We start from the raw sequence: 27,283 nt of genomic DNA, 5'->3' as shown, positions 1-27,283 counted from the left end.
ATGTTAATTAACAAAATCTGTTCAAGAAACACATATCCTAGAGTGTAACCAATGCCTCGTTTGGTCTACCATTGAAGGTTAATAGAGGAGAACCATTTTTTAATTTATTTTTGAGGCGATTACAAGAGAATTAGACATGAATGAAACTTCTCCCTTTCGTTAATCATACTATTTTAGCTACGGAGTGCGAAATATTGATAAGTTTTCTTAATGGGCCGGTAATCATCTTCTACATTCACCTCTCCTAGACCCTGCGTAAAGCGGGAGCCTTGTACACTGGGTACGACCCTCTGTATCAAACGAGGCCGAAGAGTTTAACTTTTCTGTCTGGCCATTGTTTGCTAGATTGTCTAGTAAATTCATTAAATTTGGGTCGCTAGCTGCCGGTACCTTAATTAATTTTGCGAATGTTTGACACATAATTTTAAGGAGAGTACTACTACTTTCCCCTTTCAACATGGGCGTTCAAGATCGTTAGGTCTGAACTACGAAGACACCAGTTGTTAGGCACACAACTGCGAGGCTTATCTCAGGTTTAGCGGTAGTATTAGTGGTTTCTCTTCGTTTGGTTAGAAAATTTCTCAAGTTCAATTGACATTATCACATAACGGTATATATAAGTGATGGGTTTGATATCGCAGCTAGCCTGTTCTGATCGCATACACTTCAAAAGTCAGGGACTTCAGCTGAGCTGAGCTAGTAGGTTTTAGGGGATTAATATCTAGAACAAAAGAAATAAATTTCTTGCCAACTTCTGTACATGTTATTTAATATTTCTGACTTCATTGCTTTCTGTTTTCCCCATCACTTGACTTCGAGAGATTTTTTCTCTGTGTTCAGAATACGAACACATACAGTGTACCGTTCGTATTTGGACACTTATATACTGACATATAGTGTATCATCCGTGTTCGAACACATTAAAAAATTTCTTTTAAGTTCAGCCTGTTAGTTAAGTTTGGGGTTTTTCTTTAAGAGTTTTTATTTAATGCACTAATTGAGTGCGGAAACAGTAGGGGAAACTACAACAACATATTAACGGACTAATCAAATTGGGAACGGGGTTGGAGTAACCAATGAGCCGAAGATACTTGATGTCGAATTTGCTATTTATAAAAGTCAAACTTAAGATTTATTGGTTAGTTATCGAACTTGTTCTTTTATATAATTGAACTTAAGACCTCTAAATTATATGTAAAAAGAAATATCACTTGATCCTACTGTTAGCGGAGTGCATGCTAATTAAGTTTCATTTATTATGTACTTGAGTTGTTTCTCTGTCCCTCTCTCCATGGATTATACAAGACAGAAGGCGTGCTAAATTAATGGGAGATGGATTATCTGCCCCTCCCTTCTCATACCCTCCCCATGCCCTCCTGTTTTGTGCGATCACGGTTAAACAACATCAACATTTTATATTAATTTTTTTATAAAAATAATAAGATATAAAACAAATATTGACGTAGCTTAACCGTGACCGCATAAAACATGAGAGTATGGAAAGGGTATGGAGAAGGGAGGGCAGACAATCCATCTCCAAATTAATGTTGAGAACCGTATGGGTAGGACTTGGGACTCAGAAGAGAACTAATGGCATCCAAAATTAAGCGATGCAGAAAACCTAATCACATGTTGATGCTGTCTTGTCAAAATCTCTAGTCATTTTCTTTTATGCCACAAAATTAATTCAATCAAGAAAGGTAATCATGTGAAGATAAGATAAGAGAAAATCAATTAAGATGGTTGAACATGTAAATCAAAAATATATTGATACTTCGGTTAGACGATGCGACTATGAAACAGAGACTCGGAGAAAAAAGAGAGAGGAATATGTGCCCCTTAGTTGAGGAAATGGGCATTAGAGAGAGTGTGATAGTGATGAACAATCTTACTTAGCTAGCTAGGAGTAGAAGGTACCTAAGTAAAAAAGGACCAAAACTTCAATGAGGAGTACTTGGTTAGGTATGCAAGTATGTACATTTAATTATGATACTAGCTAACTCAATGAACTTACTTAGGAAGGCTTGGCTTGAAAGACCTCTATGGTCAAATCAAACTCAAAATATCTCAAGGCTATATCACTCTTGAGACTATATGACGTCATGTTATGTCGTTAAATTGTAAATGTAAATGTTTGATCAATTTGATTGTTGTTTAATTGATTGTATGGTTCAGATTCATTAGTATGAGTTCTTCAATTTGATTTCTTCTCTGTCTAAAGATTGCACGTGTCAAAAGCTTGTGAGTTGGAAATTGGGCCCCTAACATTTCATAAATACGTTCACCGAACCCCAAAAGCTAGCAGCCCAAGTGGTTCCCGCCACCCCCATGAGCCCCATACTAAAAATACTCAAAACAAATTTGGCCTTTTAGCCAAAATAATCTTTAAGATTTGTATAACACATTACTTTGATCCATGAAATTGAAAATCAATAGAAATGGTTCCTGAGATTATCCACCATCGATTATTTTGGTCCTTCTGTTAAAAACTCCGTTAAGTATCCCGGAGCTCTTGGCCAGAAGTTTGGGGAATTTTTAAAGCTTCGTAACTCAATTGTTTCTTAACCAAATTCGAATCATAATATATCAAAATGAAGATAGGAAAGTGTAGAACAAGATTATACATATTTGGAAGCCCAATGGTTTCTGGAAGTGATTATAAAATAGTCTGAAAGGTGACTGATTCGCGGAAAAATTGAAAAATTCATCGGAAACTGGGTAAACTTTAAACATTCGTAACTTTTTCAATACTCAACGAAATTGAGTGATTCAAAAATGAAAATCATTCTTCTTGACGAGACGAAGAGAATGGTATCTTTCTTGATGGCTAAATCGATGTTTTTTAGCTGGAAAACGGCTCAGAATTGGCTATCTTGGTCATCGAGTTAGCCACTTTCGAGCCGTTTTCCGGTCAAATCACAGATAGTTAGCCATCAAGAAAGATACCATTCTCTTCATCTCGTCGAGAAGTATAATTTTCATTATTGAATCACTCGATTTAGTTGAGTATTGAAGAAGTTATGAACGTTTAAATTTTATCCAGTTTCCGACGAATTTTCCAGTTTTTCCACAGATCAGTCACCTTTTAGGTTATTTTCCGATCATCTCTGGCAATCATTGGGCTTCCAAATAGGTATAATCTTGTTCTACACGTTCCTATCTTCATTTTGATATGTTATGGGTTGAATTTGGTTAAGAAATGATTGAGTTACGAAGTTTTGAAAATTGCCCAAATTTTAGGCAAAAAACTGTAGAACACAACGGAATTTTTAATAAAATGACCAAAATAATGAATGGTGGACAATCTCAGAACTATTTCTTCTATTGATTTTCAATTTCACAGATCAAAGTGATGTGTTATACAAATCTCAGAGACCGTTTTGGCTAAAAAGCAAACAAATTTTATTAAAAATCTATAAAAAAAAAATTAAAAACAAAAATAAAAAAAGTAATCAAAAGGTCAGAAATTAAAGCTTCAAGTATTTATTTATTTAATTGAATAAAAAGCAAAAATTCCTAGAGACATCCTTATCCAAAACAAGACAGCTCCACAAGCTGAAGCTTTACAGCAGCAAAAAATGGCGACAATGCCACCATCCTCCCTGCAACTCCCCAACCCATTCCCACTCACGTCCTCATCGACCAAACCCCACTCGCCCAAACCCTCCTTCTACTTCGCAACCCGAGCCACTGACCCGGAAACGCCACCCCCCGAGCCATCGTCCGAATCCGGTTCCGTCCCGGATGACTTCGACAGCAAGCTGAGCCAGGTCCGACTCCGATACCGCAGCGGCACCGGAAAGAAAGCGGAAATCCGGAAGACGAAGAAGTCCAAAAGCGGTTCCGGATCCTCATCCGCGTCCAACTTGTACCTTCCACCGGTGCCGCTCAAGGAGCCGGTGTCTGGCGGGTTGAAGGTGGATTTCGGGTTCAGCCCGTACAGCGAGAGGTTAAACGGGCGAATCGCAATTCTGGGTCTAACGGCGTTGCTGCTGGTGGAGCTGGCGACTGGGAAGAGCGTGTTAAAGTATCATACGCCGTCGGTTGTGCTGGTGCAGGTTTACTTTGTGGCGGCGGTTGCGGCGGTGTATATTAAGTATGAGAAAGAGAAGGTGAGTGTATGGCCTCAGTCCGCTCCGCCCAAAGAGTGAACAGAAATTAAATTATATATGTGATTGTTCATTTGTTAAATTTTAATTAATTTGGATTTGTTTTTGTAATGCAAATTCAATCTTTGATTATAACATTAAACGTTGAAAATTAAGATTATCCTTCGAGTTTGAGTCATTCAAAATTAAGATTATATTTTTTGCGTGCTGCTTAAGGAATACGTTATATAAACCATTTGGAAACGGTTTTACCATTTATTAGGCCGTATAAACATTGTTTTTATACAACATTTAAGTTTGCAAAACCCCAAATTAAATAAAAATTACTAGCGAGGTCCTAAACATAGGTAAAACAGATTTCTATTCTGCATAGGGTTCAAGAAGTTTAAAATGGTGGTCTAAACATAGGTAAAACATGGAAATGAATGTTTCTCAAACCCAACTCTCCAGGCATTCATCCGAGAGCTGGGTTTGAGAAAATACACCAATATTCCATGTTATAACACGTGCATCAGCATCACCTCGTGACAACGTTACAATAAACAAAATTCCCTCTTATGGAATTTGTGTAACGACACTTCCTTCCGCGTTATCCTTGCCCAAAACGAATCAAACCGACACTAGGGATTTGCCCACAAGAATAACACACTCAAAAGAAAGAATGGATTAATCCAAGAAAACAAGTTTTTAAAATTTCTTATTCTTTCTTCTCTTTGTATATTTACCATATTCTTTACTTGCCCCAAAAAAGAAAGAATGGATATTAGATATTAACTAATTCGGATTCTTTTCCACTAAATATTCCAATTACACATCAGCAATCTATCTTTCTTTTTCTTTCCTTTCTCTAATGTTACAGGGAACCCCGAATGCCCTACCAGCCTGGGAAGTTGCCCACTCCCTTCTTGCGCATTAGATTGCGAAGGCAGGATCATCTTCTGCTGCTCTCGACTCGAAATAAAACTGGGTACAAACAAATTCGCTATAAACTTGTCCTCGTCAAAAAATCGTTAACAGCAAGAGTGGCGTCTCCATGGGACACCGCATCAGTCTCCGGCATGTAGAGACTCGAGGATGTAGGCTGCACATCAAACATAACCATTTGGTCAAGCCACTGTCTACATACAAAATATTGAACAGCTAATGCGCAATTCAATCGAAAATATATTTGGAACTACGAATGTGTATATCCGTTGGTGTAATTGAAGCCCACCTTCGTATCAAGCTGCATTTCTCCATTGTTATCTACAACGAGGCATGCACCGTGTACTTTCAACCATTCAATGCATTCGTCCAATCCCTCCGAATCCTTCTCCTCACTTTCCTCATTTGTGGGTGTAAAGGTGGTAAATCCCAGAATTTGAGCGACATAAGGAACAGGTATCGTAGGCCGATATGATCGACACATGCAGCTCACTGCCTTATACCGCATCTTTTCAACATACATATCTGCAGAAGGAAAAATGTTATAAGATAATCCCTTCTTTATATATTTATATTTCAGAAAGTAAAAGATCATTTCATTTGAACGAGATGCCCACCCATTAGGCAGGTGCTCAAGTTGGGAGCTGTCTTGTAGAGCCTGAAGAACATAACATAATTTCCTGAAGTAACAGCTGAACGAACCGCAAGAGCATGCTTAACAGCTTCATCTCTTTTTGCTTCAACTGACAAGCTACATTCAGCAACATTTGACACTATATCTCAGGGTTACCTTACATGGTTTGATAAACTGGAAGGGGAAAGTAGCAAGAAAAAAGTAGTGAAATTCGAGAACCTTAGACCAAGAATGGTTTGATTCATATTTCATCAAATATGATCTCTTTTTTTTTGGCGAAAGAGTTCATTACTAACTTATCATAAATCCCGTGATCAATCATTAATTTCTCAAATTTCGATTCCGCACCAAACTTGTTATCTCACACAACCAGGCAATATAGGACATGAAAAATGTGACTTAACACTTGCTTGAGTGCTAGAGTGTGAACATACACACATTTATTTCTACTTAGTATTTCAAATATAGAATAACATTGTTGGTAGTCAAGTAGAAGACAATAAAACATAACTTTGTATCTTTACAGTGTCCAGATATCAATATCTGCCAAATGTGTATTTTGTATAAACTAAAGTTCACTACACTCACGACTCCGATATTTATGGAACTTTAATCATCAAAAAAGAAGAAACTTTAATATATTATTAGTAAAAAGCCACAATATCCATACAAGAAAAGTCATCGTTACTTGAGAGTTACTCACCTTGCCATTGATGATACTAGATCTCTGTTATTATTTGAGTGAAGGATAACACAAAGTAAGTTGTATGCAGAGAACTCCATATGACATCCCTCAATACCTTCAGCATAAAGAGATTTCAACTGTGATGCGCACTGAAAACCACATGAAAGACTGTTATTTGACACCCGAGCTTTTGAGGAATAAATACCTTCAAATATTAAAATTGCTCAACAATATTTGTTTCTTTTTTCTTTCTAGAAAGGTATATATATATTTTTAACTGCATCGTATAAATTCGTATGTCCATGAATAAACAAAAAAAGTTATAAACAATAGTAGTATTGAAGCCAAACTAATCAAATTTATTGATTCCCACAGAGAATTACCACATCCCTTGTCAAGGTATTAATAAAGTTCTTCCACTGTCATCTTATTTGGGTCATGCCATAAAATATTGACAAAATTGTTTTCAATCACACTAAGATCACTAACCTGATTATATTCGGGCAGGTCCCCAACTTCCACTGCTAAGCGAGCATGGGTTTCGTACACCTGGTCATGAAATTAGGCAGAATGAATGACAAACTGATGTGAATTGAAAACAAAAGATAATTTTAAAGACAACAGAATTTGAAAAAACAAAAAAAACAAAAACAAAAACCTCAGCAGGAAGTCTAAAGTTTAAATATTGTATTAGGATCTAAAGAAGGAAATGTTAAAAATTATAGGTGATCAAAGTAAGTGACTCTTAGCCAAAAAGACCTGGTTAAGTTGATTTAAGTAGTCATCAGTCAGTTTTGAAAGATATGGTAGTCAGTCAGCAGAAAAAGGGTAATACAGCCCATATGATAAAGGATTAATAAAGACCATAAGATATCAAATCTACCTTTACTGTTAGGTGATTGCGAATTCGTTGCACAGTCAGATCCTGACGAATGGACTTCAACTGATCACATTTATATAGGTAATTCTTTTGGGAATTTTGAACCATAACCAGAGCTTTTTCAAGAACATCCTCTGGCCTTACCTATCATGTAGAACAGATTCTTTAGTAGATTAGTTACATCACACATCACACATCAAATCCACCAGTTCATTTGATTTATCTGATTGGAATGTTCATAGAAGAGAAAGATATGAGATATAGATTATTACAGTGGCAGGATCAGGAGCAGAAGTGAGGCGCAAATAACGTTTCTCAATCTCCTGGCAGGTCCCCTTAACAGTAAGAGAATCCCAGTCAATGTCCTCAACTGCCCTGCTGCCACCATCTTCAAAATTTTTGCTAAGCACCAAGGCATTAGCCCTTCTAGCATACAAGTTTCCACCACCAGCTTTTTTTGGTTTGAAGTGATTATTTTGTGCCCCATGTCCTTGCACTCTTTCAAAACGCCTAGAGCGATTTTCACGTCTCTTCCTTTCCTCTGGTGAATCCACAAGGTCCATTGCTCCAGTGTAATATGCTGTTGAACTTTGTTCCTTGTCACTATCACTAGATGCATCACCGTTCTCAGCAGTACTTACATAAGAAAGGCGCTGCTTCTTAAATGGTTTCTGGGTTATCTTACTTCCATTTTTCTGCTCCTGTGAAGTAAACTTTCCATTACTTGTATCACCATCTTTGAACCCAGCACTCCCCATCCATGGCTGCATGTGTGAACACACATTATATAAGGCTAAGCTAAAAATGTTTGACAACTATTATGCTTAAGCTTAGATCATGTATAATCCAGATATTCTAAGTAAAAAGGAAATGCATCTATACATAAAACTATATGTACTTAAGATTAAGACAATTGGGTTTCCTTCCCAAGAATAAATAAAAAGGACAGGTTGACAAAATAATTACCTTTCTTTGCTTATCATTGACATTCATCCAAGAAAACTTTAAACTGTCATTGTTGACAGATGCCGGTTTCTCAACTGGCTTCTCCTCTGGTAGAGGTTCCCATCTACTCTTGGATCGTCTATTCGGACTTCTTTTGTACTTTGGCAATGATGAAACAAGGTTTGAAGAATGTAAACCGCTGCACAACCAGAGCACTTAAAGGTCAATGGTCTACACTGGGATCTAAATCCTTGCAACAAATATTATCATGAAACCACACTTAACAATCATTTGTACCATTAAACTAAGGGTGATGCTGGAGAGACCTACTTAAACCATATTTTGTAGACCATATGATGTGGAGGTTGATGGTTGGATTCCTTCTTTAATGATTTAAAGACAGAAGTCAACCATCAACCACCACATCGTATAGTCCATAAAACATGGTCTACAAAGACAGTGGTTACCAAAATATTCATCAACAAATGAGTTCAAGGTGCATAAATGCATTGTAAACATACAAGCCCATGGAGGGGGAGAGAGAGAGAGAGAGAGAGAGAGAGAGGGAGAGAGAGAGACTCTTTATTAACAGCGTCTTCATTTGGGAGTGGGAAAAGAGGCTCAGTATCCCAGTCTTGTGTGTAAAGTGTACCATCAGCTGTTGCCTTGGTGATAATCTGAAATGAAAATAAAGTACTTTTACATACCATGTACATCCCATATAAAAAAGCACACACAAAAGAAGCATAGAGAAAAATATATATTGCGTTCTTCATGCCCATGAAATTAACAAAAAGTTAAGCAGCTCAGCAGCAAACCAAATTTGTGAACAGAAGTTCCAAGACATACAGCTACAACAGAAGTTCCAAGACATACTGCTACTCCAAAAAGAAAATGTTTCCTTGAAACATTGCACTGGGAAGTATAGAGTTAATAAAGAGAAAAAAATAGACTATTGCGTGCTTCATGTCCATGAAACTAACATGGAGTTGAGCAGCAAGCAAGATGTGCATATGCCTCAATTTGCAAACAAAAGTTCATGACTTACAAACACTTGAAAGCAAAATGCTTCCATGAATCATAAACATTGCACTGGATTTATACAATTAGTTGAACATAACATTTGAAGAAGATGCAATCTGACATTTAACGGGAAACTGATGTTCATAGGTAGGTACATGGTACTTCATATAAAGTATTATGTGGCAGGTAAGTCATAGAATATGCAGGTTTTGAGTCATAGAAAAACATTGCATCTTGCAGAGACCTCAAGACTCAACTCTTCACAACAACGTATATAGTGGTTTTATTATCATCACAACATCTTAGATAACAGTTACTAAGAGAAGATACAACTGATAAAAAAAAGCCAAAAGTCATGCCAGAAAAGGGAATTTGCAAGAGGATCAACATGTATGATTTCATAGTTGGCAAAGAAAAACTTCTAACCAATTTGGCTTACCTCCTTCATGACAGACTGACATGCAGCCATCTGCGTATCATCTTTACAGCGAGCCAAAGCCCTTTCGACATAACCACGCAGTGACTTGGGAAACATACCAGGCTGAAAATGAAAAACGATGCATAAATATATAAATTCATTAGCTACAGCATAGATTATAGAGTCATGAAGTACAGTCTCATTCTGTGTGCATAATGTTATGACATACAAGGAGAGAACAACGACATGCACGACATCCAGAACAGTAAAAACACATTATAGGAAACCATGTTGGTAGGATGCTACAGTAATCTCCAAAAACACATTGATATATCAATTTAAACAATTAAGTATTCAAAATGAATTAAGACGCTAAAAACATGCAGTGCACCTATCAACTACAATAAGAGTTGAGCAGCTATAGCTTAAGTATAACTGTCCGCTAGATTTTGCATCAGTTCTTGGATTTTAAGAAAGGATGACATTTTATTTCATTGCTATCAAACCCTTTCATAAGGCAAGCCCTGAGAAATTGCAAACGGCTATAGAGTTAATCATCCTTCATATTTAGAGGTGTAGGTCATCTCACTGCCTTACTTTTCCCTTCATAAGAGCACGCCCATTCCAAAGCCAACTGCTTATTTAATTGCTTATTCATTGTAGGACTATATGCTGCCCCATCACTATCAACTTTTTGTTTTCTTATAAGTAGTAAAATGTCAGTACATGCTTGCACTTAAAAAGGGTTAGTAACAGGAAAGGCAATTTATGTTATGTTACAATTTAAGAACCAATGCATAGTTAACATAGCAGAATAGCACGCTCGCAACCTAAGAAGAGAATCATAAGAGGCAACAAACTTCAAAGTATCCACTCCTAACATATTTTTGGAAGAAAAGATGGGAAGCAACGACCATCATATCTTTATGTTTTTAGTATAGTGTGGAAAGAAATAAATGGGGTATTGATACTTTAAAAAAAAAAAACAGCAGCCATCAAAGAAGACGACCTACCTTAAGCAGAGAATCAGCAGTGGCACTGGATGTCACCTTTTCAACCGGCTTTGGCAGTGAAACACTGATATAAGCAGGTTTTGCTGCTGCAGTGGTTGTATAGCTATCCTTGTCGCTTTTTGGTAAACCAAAGGTTGGATTTGAAGTGATTCTAGGGTTTGTCGGAATCTGCAGCTTATTAACTCTTTGTGTACCTACAGGTGGAGCAGGTTGGGAGGGTGATTGGTAAGTATGAGACGCATGAGATGGAACAGGTTGTAAGGGTGATTGATAAGTATGAGACCCATATGGAACAGGTTGGGACGGTGATTGATAAGTATGAGACACATGGGATGGAACAGGTTGTGAGGGTGATTGGTAAGTATGAGACGCATGGGATGTAACGGGTTGTGAGGGTGATTGGTAAGTATGAGTCGCATGGGGCACCTGCTGAGAAGCAGGATACTGCATGCTGGATGCTTGAGAAAATGCAGTTTTCTGGTGATCCTGAAAGCTATCATAAGAAGTCTTCTCATCCAAAGGCTTTTGGAAGTGTGGTTGCATAGAACTATTGTGGTGAACTTGAGATTGAGAAGTCGGGGCCCCATGATTCCAGTAACCATCATGAGCACCAAAAACTACAGCACCAGACTGAGAAACCAAAAAATAACGACAATAATTTTACTAACCAAACATATTTCTACAGCATAGTCATGACTATAGAGATATTTGAATTTAACATCAAATCAATATCATTAGATAAACCATCAATTGTAGTTGTCAGAAATATCATGGAACTTGATCTAATGGTTCGATTAAGAATGTAAAGATTAACTGTAAGGTGAAACAAAACACAACACAAAAATAAAGGCTATATATGTGATGATGCACACTATAAGACCAAATCTGAGGTATAACTACCATGTGCACTAGCAATACTCTTTAATGACTATATCACACATTAATGACAGTTTCAATCTTATGAATTCTAAGATTTAGATCACTATTAGAATTGAACAAGGCAGCATATCAAGAAGAGCAGGCATAGGAGGGCATGAAACTTTTTAAAAAACCCTCCACGAAAGGAAATTCAAACCTGTACTGATGACAATTCAGATGGACTGGGTTCTGGCCTCCAAGAAGGAGCGTATGAAGGTAGTGGTGGTGGTGGTGGTAGCTGGCTGTCCGAGGTTTGATACCCGGTGGTAGCACCTGGAACCGGACATCCCACATTGGGTGTACTAGTAACAGAAATGTTCTCAGTGCCAGGAGCACAGCTGACTTCTGTTTGACTGTAATAATCTGCCCATTGCTTATAGTGCTGCTCATAATTTTGTGAAGTTGAAGTCGCAGTACTAGAACTATATGCAGCAGTGGTATCTGGGGTGTACTGTGAGTACTGATGAGGTGTATAATTTGCATAATTTCCGCCACTCCAAGCAGTTGTCTGATTATTGTAGCTGCTACTTGGGTAACCTCCAGCTGTCTGATAATCAGCAGGATTGTAGTAAGTGCTTGAATAACTTGCAGACCCAGCATTAGACCCTGTATTCTGAAATGAGGAAATAGGCTGATAAGGAGCACCTGTATTTTGATATGCTCCTACGGGCTGTGAGTAGGAAGGGTTGGATTGCTGCTGATAGTTGTTATAGTAACCTGGGTACCCTGCACTTCCATAACCATATGGATCTGCAGAATTTTGGTACGAAGCATAGCTATTGTAATCTTGTGGTGCATTTACTGTTCCCAAATTTGATGTACTACTCCCAGGCGGCTGTGGATGCTGATCATATTGATAATTTGAATGGGAATGAACCCCATTATCTGTCGAGCTATTGTCCGTCTTATGAAGGTTCCAGGATGAAGCTTCTGAACCAGTTGTTGAAAGAGTATATGAAGGCGTCTGTCCTTGGTTTGCATTAACAATATACCGATTCTAAAACACACATAAATGCAAAAATGTGTTAATCGACATTTCCATTCAAAAGTCACTAATCAATTAGTATTAATATATATAAGAAAAATTAAACAGAGTCAACTAGAAAATGGATACCATCGAAGTGGTATACATGTCAAGTAAACTGAACGGGATATAACAAATGGAAAATCAGAGACAACATAGCATCCACTGTAGGAAAGCAGTATAGGGCACTTGGTAAAATAATTTCTTCCCTAAGATAACAGCACCCAGATAACCGCTCGAGCTAAACTAAACACCTCAGTTTTTTTTACAACTAAACTACCAAATGCGGACAAGGCTATACTTAGAGAATGGATATGAGAATAAATTTAACACAAATTCTATATGGCATCAAAATCTGCTTAAAATCGAATCTCCTACTATTAATCGGAATTTAATACAAAAATCGTAATAGAAGAGTTGACATAGTAGTAATCACCTCAAGCGAATTCGGGTCCAGCGAGGCAATCGTCTCAGTATGACCTCCTTGATTCATCGTATCTTTAGCATCCTGCTACAACAAAAACAAAACTCAAATTAACCAAACAAGCAAAATAACCAAACATGCTACTCAATCCAATGTAAAAATCCCAAAACAAAACTTCAATAACAAGATACCAAAACCCTAATTGATTGCTGATTAAAATCGGTACCTTCAGACAAAGCGCAGTGTATCAACATCGAAACGCAGTTTGACTTACGAGAACGCTGATGAATGGGATCGGAGGGTGGAGAAAAACCCAGAAAACAGATTGAGATCAACAACAAAAACGAGCAAGAAGAACCAGAAAAACAAGAATTTGTACTGAAAAAACCTAAATTTTAATACCAAATAGCACGAATGAAATTGTATAAAAAGCAGGAAAAATTAATAAAAATTATTAGGGACAGATTGGCGAGAACAGCGATAGTGATATGCGGAAGAAAATTGCAGAGAGAGAGAGAGAGAGAGAGAGAGAGAGGGAGAGAGATGAGAGAGAAAGGAGGAGGAAGGGAGGGAGGGTTTGAGGTTGAATGACCGGGGGTCTTGGTTGGGTCCTGGGTCGTGTTTGCGGGTTTAGTACGACTTTGTGTTTGGCTTATTAACGGTACTGCTATACGAATGGCATGTGGTTTAAATTTATCTTTGAAAACTCACCTTTTTTAAATGATAGTTTTCCACCGCTTTGTTGTAGGCAAGGAAGAAAATATCGGTAGTCCGAAAATACGGAAATATCGATGGAAATATCGGTAAAATATCGATATCGATAAAAATTACATGGAAACCACGGAAATTGTAAGAAAAACTTGGAAATTTTTATTGAAACTTTGTAGGATGTTTATTTAGTCAATTATCTATTAGTTTATCACAAAAAAATGGAAGGAAATGCATTGCATGATGGATTTAACATTATCAAGTTGATTATATAGCGATCTGACAAACATTATGAGTGTAGAAAATATGTAGTAATTAATGAAAGAAGTCTAAACACACCATAATCATTTATATATAATTAATTAGTACAATATTTTACATTTTAGTACCACATAGAGTTCCTATGAGGTTCAAATTTGTCACTATCTTCATCATCTCTATGTGTAGAATGAGTATATTGTGAAGAGTAGTTATCAAATGATAAATCCCCAAAATAGTTTTGCATGTAATTGTTAATATGCCACCCATATGGATCCGAGATTGGTTGAGGTTGTCCATAAGAAAAATCATTTGAAGATTGAGGCTGGGATTGTTTCCATGAGTCGCTCGATTCCATCCCAACAGGAATGGGATATGAAAAGTAGGGAAATGGTTGGTTATGAGTATAACCATAGTTACTACTTCCCAATCCAACAGAGTCTGAAGTTCTAGATAACGAGTCATCTTCTTGACTTGACAAAATCCCTTTGCCTCTTTCTCTGCGAGTATAGTCCTTCCCTATGGCACCAATTCCTGGTCCTGCCCGCCTACTGCCATGGTCATCATCCTGTGTTGCATGCGTGAAGTTTGCCTCACCAGTGAAGGGGCTCATATATCCGGGAGGTGGTGGTCCATAATAGTTTCCATATCCACCACCACTACCTCCAGCTCCACTATGTCCTTCATCATTCCCACCTCCGGTGGTAGGTGAGTCTCCTGATCTTGTACTAGAGCTATCATTAGTACCAGCACGATGTTGTGGTTGTGTAGGATTGGAAGAAGGTGGAATTCCAGTGTTGCTTGGTCTTGGGTACAAAATTTCTTCGAAAGAGTCAGAGATGCTAGATCCCACCTCCTCCTCTAATACTCTTTCTACATTTATCCCTTCATTACGTGCTTTTTCAGCAACTCTGGAAGCTGGGTTGCCTTCATCATCATCTAAATGAAGAGGTCTAATCCATTGAAAAAGTTGGTTACCCTCCGTATCATCATCTTCACCAACAATATCAAACACATCTAGTGGGTCACCACGGTCGACATGATCGATTTCTGCTTCCTTATCTCGAATTTGAAGATTCATGTTGTAGTAGCAATAAACTAATTTTTCCAAGCTACTATGAGCCAACTTATTTCTTTGCTTTGTGTGTATGAGTGCAAATGTGCTCCAATTTCTTTCACAAGCAGATGAGGAAGCTGTTTGTGATAATACTTTTATTGCTAACTTTCTCACAGTTGGTGCATCGGTCCCATACATGATCCACCATTCAGCTACAATGAAAAATAATGTTGATAAGCCTAATAACTCCAACAAATTCTATTATAAACTTATAGTGAAATATGTTTATACTCACTAGGAGACATATTTGTTCGAGCAGCAACTGATGTTGGTTCTCCAAATGTTCTTCTTGCATCTTTAAACCATGTTAGCTGAATACAATAAATTGTGTTAGTTTAATCCAACAAAGTAATTATTATAATTTAAGTAATTGTGTACCTCATTTCCAAATTGGCCAACTGCTGGTGATGCAGGGTCTAATTTAGAGTATACATTATGTACAGCACGTATAAGGTTACCATCATCTCCAACACCGGGTCTGTATTGGTATCGGGGATTCAAATAATATGTTGTTCAAAGAAACACATACTCTAATAAGATAAATAATACTTATGCAACTAAAGAAATGAATTGCAAATTATGACATAATTTATACCTGCTGCATGCAAATCGTGGTATAATGTTTTATACCATCGGTCTTCAATTATTTTTATGACCCACCTTGCACCATGTTTTCTTTCCAATTCATCCTTCACTACACGCATCAACTCATATACTGCCCCCATAGTAGGATACACTTCTGTGTCAACGATCCGTAAAACTTTGTAAAGAGGTTCAAACACTTGACACACATGTTCTGTTTGACTCCAAAAAGCATGATCAAGCACTATACTTTCCACCATACGACCTGTATTTGAGCGGCTGAAATTGTGGTTGGCCCAATCGTCACTAGTGAATAGTTGCTTCAACCCTGCTTTATTCTTGAGTAGGCTGTTTAATGCAATATAGTTGGTGGCGAATCGAGTGGTAGCTGGACGAATAATTTCTCCTCTGCAAAATTCACGCATCTTTGCTAACAACCAACCGTGATTGTAAATATAATTTGTGATCGTTCTAGCTCTTTTGACCACAGTAGCAACATTCTCTCTCTTCCCCATTGCCTCAAACATGAGATCAATACAATGTGCTGCACATGATGTCCAAAACACATTATGATGCTTCATTAACTTTTTTCCAGCTTTGACAAATGCAGAACCGTTGTCGGTCACGACTTGGACAACATTATGCTCTCCCACCTCCATGATTACATCCCTCAATAATTTGTAAATATACTTGTAATTCTTTATATGGTCTGAAGCATCAACAGACTTCAAAAAAATTGTCTTTCCCTTGGAGTATACCATGAAGTTGATGATAGATAATTTGGTCGGGCCGGTCCATCCGTCACACATGATTGTGCAACCATTAGTTTCCCACTTTGACCTCAACTTGTTAACATACTCGCCAATGTCTTTATACTCCATATCCAAATATTTGTTTCTTATCTCATAGGGAGTGGGAGGTTGTACTCCAACACCGGCCTGTTGACATCCCACTACCATATTTTTGAAATGATGTGATGATGCCTTCGCAGCAGGGACATTTTCATAGATAAAGAACTTGCTAATTAGACGCCTCATTCCCTCCTTCACATTACCTCCCTTGAAATAACTCCAAACACTCTTTTGACGTGCGTTGGATGACTTATATAAACTTGGGGCTATTGGTGGTGTTGGTTATGATTCTCTAAGACTGCCTCCCCGTCTCATTTGTGCACCACCACTTGTCCCGGAACCTTGTCCCCTATTAGGAATTTTATGAAGGTGTTCTCTTTCCCATGCTGACTGTTTGGAGGCACGTAATGCTTGTTTCAAACTGCGTCGTTCTTCAGGTCCCATGTCATCATCACATTCGTCCTCATCGTCATCATCATCACTGTCAACCGCTTGGCCATAGACTTCTCCCCATAGCCCAGCTCGAATATTTTCCATTCCTTGTGTCATCTTTTCCTTCTGCTATTTTTTATTTTTTAATAATGTGCTGATGAATGCCTTCACTTCTGGGGGGACATTATCGCATCGTTGGACATTTTTTGCTGGATCTAATCCACTAAGATGGTACTTAAGTCGTGTCACTCCACCACTCTTCATTACCCGACCACAATATTTGCAAATTGTGCCATGTTTGTTTCCGTCTATTGGATCGCCATGTTCCCAAGCTGGATCACGTTTAGTAGCTCCACTAGACATCTTAAACGTACCTACATTTATTTTTCATGAAAATTAGACAAAAGAATTAAATAATAAAGTTTTTTAAGAGAACCTAAATAATAAAGTTATTGTACAGAAGAATACAATATGAAGTAAAGAAAATGATTGTAAAAATTTAAGTAATTAAAAAAATTATATGGAATAATAAAACCTAATATTAATGAATAATAATCCAATTTGATAAAAAAATAATCCTAATATAAATGATGAATAATATTCCTTTTTGATAATAATCCTAATATAAATAATCCTACTATAAATGATGATAATTATGTTTCATGAAAATAATCCTAATATAAAACATAGTGATGAATAATATTCCTTTTTGATAATAATCCAATTTAATAATAATCCACTTTAATAATAATCCAATTTAATGAATAATCCAATTTGATAATAAAAAAAACCTAATATTAATGAATAATCCAATTTGATAATAAAAAAAAACCTAATATTAATGAATAAAAATGAATAATTCGTTTTTTTTTTCCTAAGTTTTGGACCTTTTAGTTCAACCCAACCCAACCCAAGTGTGGTTATATTTGAGATTTGGGCCTAAGGTCAAGTTTGGAGACTACATTGAGTGGGCTTTAATGAATAGTCCAATTTGATAATAAGCCAATTTAATGAATAATAATCCAATTTTATAATAATCTAATTTAATGAATAATAATCCAATTTGATAATAAAAAAACCTAATATTAATGAATAATAATCCTATTTGATAATAAAACCTAATATTAATAAAATAATAAATAACATTAAACATATTAAAATTATCCTAGGGAATAATTATACAACATTACTTAATTACTTACAAAAATTAACAAGTAATTGTTAACATTACTTAACTACTTACAAAAATTAACATGCAAGTATTAATTACTTAAAAAAATTAACATACGAGTCCACACAAATTTATTTGTTGTTGTATAAATTACAATAATATAAATATAAGTTTGTAAACTTACCTTAAATATGGAACCCTTTGTGTTCAAGCTTTGGAATGGATCTGGAATGGCTTTGAAAATGGTAAGGGAAATAAAATAATAAATAACATTAAACATATTAAAATTATCCTAGGGAATAATTATACAACATTACTTAATTACTTAAAAAAAATTAACATGTAATTGTTAACAATACTTAATTACTTACAAAAACTAACATGCAAGTATTAACATTACTTAATTACTTAAAAAAATTAACATGCAATTGTTAACATTACTTAATTACTTACAAAAACTAACATGCAAGTATTAACATTACTTAATTACTTACAAAAACTAACATGCAAGTATTAATTACTTACAAAAACTAACATGCAAGTATTAACATTACTTAATTACTTAAAAAAATTAACATGCAATTGTTAACATTACTTAATTACTTACAAAAACTAACATGCAAGTATTAACATTACTTAATTACTTACAAAAACTAACATGCAAGTATTAATTACTTAAAAAAAATTAACATGTAATTGTTAACATTACTTAATTACTTACAAAAACTAACATGCAAGTATTAACATTACTTAATTACTTAAAAAAATTAACATGCAATTGTTAACATTACTTAATTACTTACAAAAACTAACATGCAAGTATTAACATTACTTAATTACTTACAAAAACTAACATGCAAGTATTAATTACTTAAAAAAATTAACATGTAATTGTTAACATTACTTAATTACTTACAAAAACTAACATGCAAGTATTAATTACTTAAAAAAAATTAACATGTAATTGTTAACATTACTTAATTACTTACAAAAACTAACAAGCAAGTATTAACATTACTTAATTACTTAAAAAAATTAACATGCAATTGTTAACATTACTTAATTACTTACAAAAACTAACATGCAAGTATTAACATTACTTAATTACTTACAAAAACTAACATGCAAGTATTAATTACTTAAAAAAATTAACATGTAATTGTTAACATTACTTAATTACTTACAAAAACTAACATGCAAGTATTAATTACTTAAAAAAAATTAACATGTAATTGTTAACATTACTTAATTACTTACAAAAACTAACATGCAAGTATTAACATTACTTAATTACTTAAAAAAATTAACATGCAATTGTTAACATTACTTAATTACTTACAAAAACTAACATGCAAGTATTAATTACTTAAAAATTTAACATACGAGTTCACACAAATTTTGTTGTTGTTGTATAAATTATAAGAATATAAATATAAGTTTGTAAACTTACTTTAAATATGGAACCCTTTGTGTTTAAGCTCTGGATCTGGAATGACTTTGAAAAGGGTAAGGGAAATAAAATAATCGAAAAGGCTCCTCTGATACTCCACCTCTTGAAATTTTTTCACAATGACAACTTTGAAAGAATATCACAATAGCTCTGATACTCCACCTTTTAAAACAATATCGGCACACGGTTTTGAATGAAACCACCGTCCATGTTTGAAAAGACTACAAATTATAATTGTAAAAGCTGCATGAAATTGTCCAAATAATTGTAAAACTTGTCGAGAATATGGAGTGAGTCATGTGTCCTCCTGACAGGAGGAACCCACACACACACACACACAAATGACCACCATTCATGGTCTGAAAAGAATACAAATTATAATTGTAAAAGCTGCATGAAATTGTCCAAATAATTGTAAAACTTGTCGGGAATATTGAGTGAGTTGTATCCTCCTCACAGGAGGAACCCACACACACACACACACACAAATGACACATCGCACGCACACAACGCACGCACGCAGACACGACCTCAGTCTCTCTCTCTCTCGATCCTTCTCGATCTCTCTTCTCCCTTCTCTTCTTCCACACACACACTCACACAGAGAGCTCCTCAGTCTCTCTCTCTCTCGATCATCCTTCTCGATCTCTCTTCTCCCTTCTCTTCTCCCACACACACACTCACACAGAGAGCTCCACAGGTTGACATCGGATCCAACACACGCACACACAGAGATCGGACACACAGAGATCTCCGATCTCTCTTCTCCCAAACACACACACGCACACAGAGATCTCTCGATCTCTCTTCTCCATTCTCCGATCTCTCTTCTCCCTTCTCCGATCTCTCTTCTCCCAAACACCCACATACAAAGAGAGATCTCCGATCTCTCTTCTCCCAAACACACACACACACACACACACAGAGATCTCTCGATCTCTCTTCTCCCTTCGCCGTTGATCGTGGCTCTGGCGAAGTCAGAGTTGTCTCAGTCGTCTGTGGCGGTGCGCCGCTGAGCAAGGATCGTTCGTCTTCGTCTTCGTCAGGTGAGATTCCATTGAAACCTTAAACCCTAAACCGACTTCACCCTGCCTTGAATCGTTTATGCATGCGTGAAATCTGAAGTATATATGTGAAATTGATGTTAAAATTCGTGTTTTTGCAAGGTTTTTGGGACGAAACCGGCCCGGGAATAGGCACACCGTCTCCGGCGTTCTTCTCCGACGTCGCCTCGGATTCCGATTCCACCAACCCATGGAAATTTCGCCGATATTTCCAAAATATCGTGATATTATCGATATTATCGATAATATCGCGATATTTGGCCGAAAACCATTCGGATACCACTTATAATATCGCTCCCCCGAAAAACCGATAATATCGGCATTTTCTTCCATGGTTGTAGGTAAATAAAATTGAGGTTTTCTATTCGCATTTGGTGTGTGCTATTGAGTGGTTTAAAAATATAACAGTTAGATTTTGCATATAAGAATTTAATAAATTTTTTACAAAAATTAAATCTTATATAAAACTCATATTACTCGGTTGTACATACAATTGCAGTCGAAACTCGAATTTTATTTACAAATTTAACGTTAAGTTTACCCATTCAAGCTCAACAATTAATTTTTTTTATTTAAGCAATATTTTACTATATTTTAAATCCAAATTATGATGAAAGCAATTTGAAACTATCAAAAGAAAAAAAAAAGTCAATTCAAGCTTCAATATGAAGAAGGGGATACATAAAAACTTAATACTACGATCTAGTAGTATTCATGTTTATTTATAAGTGAGAGGTCTTAGGTTCGATTCTCACCAAAGACGAATTTGAACCACATTATTGCTAGACTATTGTAAGGCTTAGCTCACTCTCTCACCCCATAATGTAAATAATATAATTTGTTTAAAAAAATAAAAAAATAAAAAGAAAAAAAGTAGTATATTGTTCACGCCAATTTAATTATGCACGTATCTGCTCCCTCGACCTCCTGCGGCTCTCCTCTTCTCCTTTCACATTTTCGTCGGCAACTAAGAGGTTAGTGATCTTGCTGGTCTCGCCTAGTGTTAGGGGCAGTGGAGAGTTCATTACTAGGTTATGGGATATGGGAGTCACAAACGAATGTCTAGTTTGGTATTGATGTGCTTATAAAAATAAATAAATTGTTTCTACTATGATGTGAGAATAAACGACTGTAAAATAAAATCAAGTGTTTGGTAAACCTTTTTTTTTAAGTTCTTTAAATATAAAAAAAATAATAAAATAAAAAACTGTATCTTAGTGTTTGGTAAATTTTTATATAAATTGTTTTAAATATGTTAAATGACTAAAAAACTATAGTATTTAATGTGATATAATAATTGTTTGTACCATACTTAGGGCCTCCGTATTTAGATCTCGTATAAATACTCGGGGGACTCAAATGTAATTATGTAATAAATGAAGGGGCAAATATGTAAAAAGGGGATGAGCCCTTAGTCTATAAAAGGGCCTCCTCACCCTCACAATCAAAAGGGCTCTCTCTCCCTCACAATCCTCTCACAAACAGAGAAATACAATATCAGTGTGGACGTAGCCCAAACATTGGGGTGAACCATAATACATCTTGTGTTTTTTACTTTCTTGCAAATTCACGGTCGAATTTACGTTGTTCTAAGACCTCTCCGATTTTGTGCATCAACATTTGGCGCCGTCTGTGGGAATCGACACGAAAAAAACTATGTCGGTTCTCTTTCATTTTTTCACCTTCATCGTGAATCTGCAAAATCTGCAAGAAACCCAAAAACCTCACTGGGCTTTTCCAAAAAAAGATTCATTAAGCTCATAAACTCATCCCTTAAACACTTTTATCTCTCTCTCCTCTCCCTCCTCCTCTCTCTGTCTTCCAAAATTAGCAAGGATTCATCAGAGTAAAACTTAACAGAAAATAAAGAGGCGTGACAGAGAAAAAGATTCAGTTGGATTCCGTTTTGTTTCCCTTACCATTTCCCTAACCAAACTCTCTCTCCTATCTTTCTCACTCTAAACTGAAAAGGTCGGACGAGGTTTTAACGGTCCTCAACGGGAGCCACCTGAGAGCTGTCGACCTCACTCTGCCGGAAGCTGACGCCAGCTTAACGGGAGCTCAGGTCCTGGACCTCGCTGTCTCCAAAGCCTCTTCATCCCTCTTCGACCTCTCACTGCCTCAAAGCCTCAAGTCCTCTGCTTTGAGACACATCGGCCTCCAAGACGACGACGTTTTCCGAAGCGCGGAGCTCGATCGCGCCCAGGCTCTGAAGATGATCGGCGAGTACATCACGATGATCGCCGATGAATTGAAAGGATCTAAGAAAGTGAGGATCGGTAATTGATGTAGTATTGAGGATCTAACAGTCGTCGCCGTCATCCGTTTATCTCGATCGTCCGTTTCCTTTTAAAAGCCCAGCATTGCCTCATTTCCCGGCTCTAAATCAGTGACTTGTTCGCACGTGTGCGGAACCGCCACACGTGCCCCTCGTTTGGTAGTGGTTTTCGTTGCGACGGCTCATCCTACAGAAGTGCTGGAGACTGAAAACCTCAAAAAATACGTGAAATCAAGGCTTCCCAGCGGTTTTGCAGCTTGGACAATCATCGGGACTGGCAATCACACATGCAGACCTTTCACCAAGTCGTCCAACCACCGGTTTAGGTAGCAAAACAAGCGTTGTCATCATGGTCTTAACCATTCTCTACGGCATCTTCTGCTTCATCTTATGTCTAGTTGCTGAAGCTACCTGTTCCAAGGTAACCTCTACCCTGACCTTTGCTACACCTCCTGTCCCGCTTCGCCAATGCCGTCCGAACCAACCTAGGACCCAAGGGCATGTATAAGATGATCTCCCACACTTGCAACGGCTACTGACGATGACAACTACCGGCCTTCGTGGCCCATCACCTCAAGATGGGGGAAACAAAAGCAAAAGCAAAAAGTGAAAAGAAAAAAGAAAAAGAAAGGCTGCAGGTGAGTATGTCTGTAGGTGAAAAGAAAAAGCATGCATTTATCCCGCAGATAGCTCAACCACTCCCACAAAAGTGAAAAGAAAAAGCAAAAGCAAGTCTACAGGTGAGTATGTTTGGAGGTGGAGAGACAGAGATAGATGCGGTGGAAAAGAGAAAGTAAAAGCAAAAGCTCAAATTTCCTTTAATTGTGCAGATGCTATCCCACTATCCAACCATCTGCCATACCCACATTCCGTAGCAGCTTTTTTGAATGATGTGATTTACTTTTCTTATCTTTTGCAGACATCTGTATAAATCCACCAGAGTGTAATCATAAATAAAGAAAAAAGGAAACACACCAAAAAAAAAAACAGCAAACCCAAAATAATGAGCTGGAATGTTATGTGAAGGGCCAAGGCCCATATACCCAAAAGAGCCAGCCCTCTATTATCACCAACCAGGTGATCAAAAGTACGTCCAGTACTCCAAAATTATTCGGCACCCTATTGCTATTATCACCAACCAGGTGATTAAAAGTACGTCTAGTACTCCAAAATTATACATGAGCATCATTCATGTCAAACATATATAAACATTCATGAGCATCACTCATGTCAATCATACATAAACATTCATGAACATCATTCATGTCAACATTCATGAACATCACTCATGTCAACATTCATGAGCATCACTCATATAAAATTCATGAGCATCACTTATGTCAATCAGCTTCGAAAGCTTCATTTACAGAGCTCCAGCTTCAAAAGTTTCATTTACAGAGCTCCAGCTTCAAAGCTTCACTTTAAAAGCTTCACCTACAAAGCTTCAGTGCATGGTATACAAAGACCGCCTCCGAACAACCGTCACTTCGGCTCATACATGGATTAAATATGAAGTCTCCAGCTAACAGCCTCTATTGACTGAAGACTTAGGGGACTACACTATGTACCATATATTGGGCTTCCACAACTGGGCCTCATGAAAAATGCTTAGGGGACTCTAGCCCATCATTTATGTATTGAGGTGCGAGCCCTTATTCTATAAAATGGACTCCTTCACTTTCATTAGAGAGCACCCATTATTCATGTATCGAGGAGCAAACCCTTATTCTATAAAAGGGACTCCATCACTATCATTAGAAAGTATCGCCGCCAGCTGAGCAATTGCCTCACAGCGAACATTAACTCTTAGCCCATCACTTATGTATTGAAGAGCGAGCCCTTATTCTATAAAAGGAACTCATTCACCATCATTAGAGAGCATCGCCGCCTGCTGAGCAACCGTCTCGCCGCGAACATCAACTCTTAGCCCATCACTTATGTATTGAGGAGCGAGCCCTTATTCTATAAAAGGGACTCCCTCACCATCATTAGAGAGCATCGTCGCCTGCTGAGTAACCACATCGCCGCGAGCATCAACTCTAGCCCATCATTTATGTATTGCCCTTATTCTATAAAAGGGACTTTCTCACCTTCAATGCCACAAGCCAAGCCAACCAAGGCAACATAAGCCACAAGCAGAGCAGCTTCGCAACATGTGCTACTTCTAGTTGAGCATCATTTTAGATTGAGCACCGCCTCATATCGAGTATCAGTTCTAGATGACATCTAGTTACTTCGACCCACACATGGACTGAATTTCAAGTCTCCAGCCAAAAGACTCTCTTGACTGAAGACTTGGGGGACTACTGTTTGTACCATACTTAAGGCCTCCGTATTTAGATCTCGTATAAATACTCGGGGGACTCAAATGTAATTATGTAATAAATGAAGGGGCAAATATGTAAAAAGGGGAGGAGCCCTTAGTCTATAAAATGGCCTCTTCACCCTCACAATCAAAAGGGCTCTCTCTCCCTCACAATCCTCTCACAAACAGAAAAATACAATATCAGTGTGGACGTAGCCCAAACATTGGGGTGAACCACGATAGATCTTGTGTTCTTTACTTTCTTGCAGATTCACAGTTGGATTTACGTTGTTCCAAGACCCCTTCGGTTTTGTGCATCAACAATAATTGTCCAAGACAATAATTTAATGGCAAAGGTTGAAATTTTGTAAAACATGTAGGGATATACTTGCTATTTGAAAAATTCATTAAATGAGCATTGAAAACTGTGTTTTGAAAAGAAAGAAAAACACTATTTTTAGAGGAATAGAATTCTCTCCCCTCATATTCCTATCTTCTTCCCTCCCCTCCTTTCACATTTTGTTTTTTGTCTTATTATTTCTATAAAAAAAATCAATATAAGATGTTGACGTGGTTTAACTGTAACCATTCAAGTATGAGGGGAGGAAATGAGAGAGAGATTAGGAGAGGAGCGAATCCTCCTCCCTTTTTAGAAGCATGGTAGACTCTGATCCTGTTTTTAATGTTTTTCTACTTTCATTAAAAGTTGTTTTTTTTTTAAATAAACTTTTTTTTTTGTTTTACCAAACACATTTAATGTTCCACATTTTTTAATATGCTTTTTTTTAAAGCACCACCATTCCAAACCAACCCGAAGACACTAGCGATGGAAGGAGGTTGAAGGACTGAGGGTGTACCTACATATACATTATTGTAGTGTATCTAGATATATTAATTTATAAGAAAAATAATAATTATTATTGGGAAGTGTTATTAGTACTCTAAAAATCTTATTATACACTCCTCATAAGTGTATTTTTCTTTCTGAATATAAAAAGTTTGGAGTGTAGAATGAGAATTTTGGAGTACCAATAACAATTCCCTTATTATTATTATTCATTAATTAATTAAATATATTGAAAAGATATGTATGATATGCAAGTGACCATTTACCACAGTTGTGGAAAGTTGTTGAGCCATTGCATAATGATGTGGGTTCAAACCCAAAAAATGATATATATTATATAACTGAACTTATACTCTCTACCAGAGAAGTTATAACTTCTTGTGAAGAGGCATGAAGAAGTCTATATAACACTAATGTCATTGTCAAAGAAAATTCATTTCAACGCATAATCCATGTATATCATCGTGATCAACAGTCTAACAACGCATAATCCACGTATATCATCGTGACCAACAGTGTAACAATTCCAAACCAGCCCTTAGTATCTCGTTTTCCATCAGGACCTGATAAGGAGGAGAGTGGGAATTTTTTTTCATATTTTTCACTCAACTGATATTCATTTGTCATGGTCATTTTTCACTAAGTTGGGAAAAATAGTACCCAAAGAATATTGTCAATTACAATAGGAGTAAGATTTCCCTTATTAATAACCGTTATTAGCTTTGTTTTATTAAGTAAAACATGGACCATAAAATGTATGATAGAATGATTTAAAATGCTGCACATGAGTATAACGAAGACATATGAGAAAGATTTACAAATTTCTTCAACATATCTTTGTAATACTTATATGATATATTCCATTTTGCGATCCATTCTTTAATATCTTGACATCACTCTCTTGAGATTTGGAAATCCTTGACTCAAACAATAGTCCAAGTGTAATTTATATAGCATAAAGTATAGGGAACTATTACTAACACTTCAAAAATCTCATTCTGCACTCGTAAGTGTATTTTTCTTTTTAATTATAGAAATGTTGGAATACAAAATGAGATTTTTAGAGTGTCAGTTACAATTGTCTAAAATCTATAGATTAATTAATTTATGTGCATATATACTGATAAATTTCAAAAAGTTAATGTTCTTTTGCAGATTTGCTATGATAAAAATATGGTCTTCTTCTTCAACTTATTGGGTTTCGCGTTCAAAAACTCTCTTTC

At 36.6% G+C, this 27,283-nt stretch overlaps 2 protein-coding genes and 1 long non-coding RNA gene across 5 annotated transcripts; 1 reads left to right on the top strand and 2 right to left on the bottom strand.

Annotated features, from left to right (window-relative positions):
- Positions 1–3,384: 3,384 nt before the first annotated feature.
- LOC114826090 (uncharacterized) lies at positions 3,385–4,264 on the top strand. The gene has a single exon (XM_029105857.2). The coding sequence runs from the start codon at positions 3,579–3,581 to the stop codon at positions 4,149–4,151; it is 573 nt and encodes a 190-aa protein (XP_028961690.1). The 5' UTR covers positions 3,385–3,578; the 3' UTR covers positions 4,152–4,264.
- A 511-nt stretch (positions 4,265–4,775) lies between these two features.
- On the bottom strand, positions 4,776–13,660 carry LOC114826089 (SAC3 family protein A-like). Of its 2 annotated transcripts, none has more exons than XM_029105853.2 (14): positions 13,224–13,660; positions 13,010–13,081; positions 11,707–12,546; positions 10,632–11,261; positions 9,640–9,741; positions 8,757–8,854; positions 8,199–8,376; positions 7,505–7,996; positions 7,236–7,376; positions 6,842–6,901; positions 6,371–6,501; positions 5,651–5,784; positions 5,323–5,558; positions 4,776–5,190 (listed from the first exon to the last, which is right to left on the bottom strand). In XM_029105853.2, the coding sequence occupies exons 2-14, from the start codon at positions 13,064–13,066 to the stop codon at positions 5,092–5,094; spliced, it is 3,198 nt and encodes a 1,065-aa protein (XP_028961686.1). In that variant the 5' UTR covers positions 13,067–13,081; positions 13,224–13,660; the 3' UTR covers positions 4,776–5,091. The 2 variants fall into 2 exon arrangements, with proteins under 2 accessions (XP_028961686.1, XP_028961688.1); XM_029105855.2 differs by having other exon boundaries at positions 13,010–13,084; positions 13,224–13,547.
- Positions 13,661–15,097: 1,437 nt separating this feature from the next.
- Positions 15,098–15,729, bottom strand: LOC139197874 (uncharacterized). Of its 2 annotated transcripts, XR_011583248.1 has the most exons (4): positions 15,676–15,729; positions 15,459–15,558; positions 15,316–15,391; positions 15,098–15,232 (listed from the first exon to the last, which is right to left on the bottom strand). It is a non-coding gene; the product is annotated as an uncharacterized lncRNA (long non-coding RNA). The 2 variants fall into 2 exon arrangements; XR_011583247.1 differs by lacking the exon at positions 15,676–15,729 and having other exon boundaries at positions 15,459–15,583.
- Positions 15,730–27,283: the final 11,554 nt, after the last annotated feature.

This window comes from Malus domestica, chromosome 07 (genome assembly GCF_042453785.1).
Source record: "Malus domestica chromosome 07, GDT2T_hap1".
Taxonomy (NCBI): domain Eukaryota; kingdom Viridiplantae; phylum Streptophyta; class Magnoliopsida; order Rosales; family Rosaceae; genus Malus; species Malus domestica.
This window is presented reverse-complemented; position numbering and strand designations above follow the sequence as displayed.

Coding starts and splice junctions, on each gene's coding strand:
- LOC114826090 (XM_029105857.2), top strand. CDS start 3,579: ATGGCGACAATGCCACCATCCTCCCTGCAACTCCCCAACCCATTCCCA.
- LOC114826089 (XM_029105853.2), bottom strand. CDS start 13,066: ATGAATCAAGGAGGTCATACTGAGACGATTGCCTCGCTGGACCCGAAT. Junction 12,547..13,009: donor TGGACCCGAATTCGCTTGAG/GTGATTACTACT, acceptor TGTGTGTTTTAG/AATCGGTATATTGTTAATGC. Junction 11,262..11,706: donor CTGAATTGTCATCAGTACAG/GTTTGAATTTCC, acceptor TTGGTTTCTCAG/TCTGGTGCTGTAGTTTTTGG.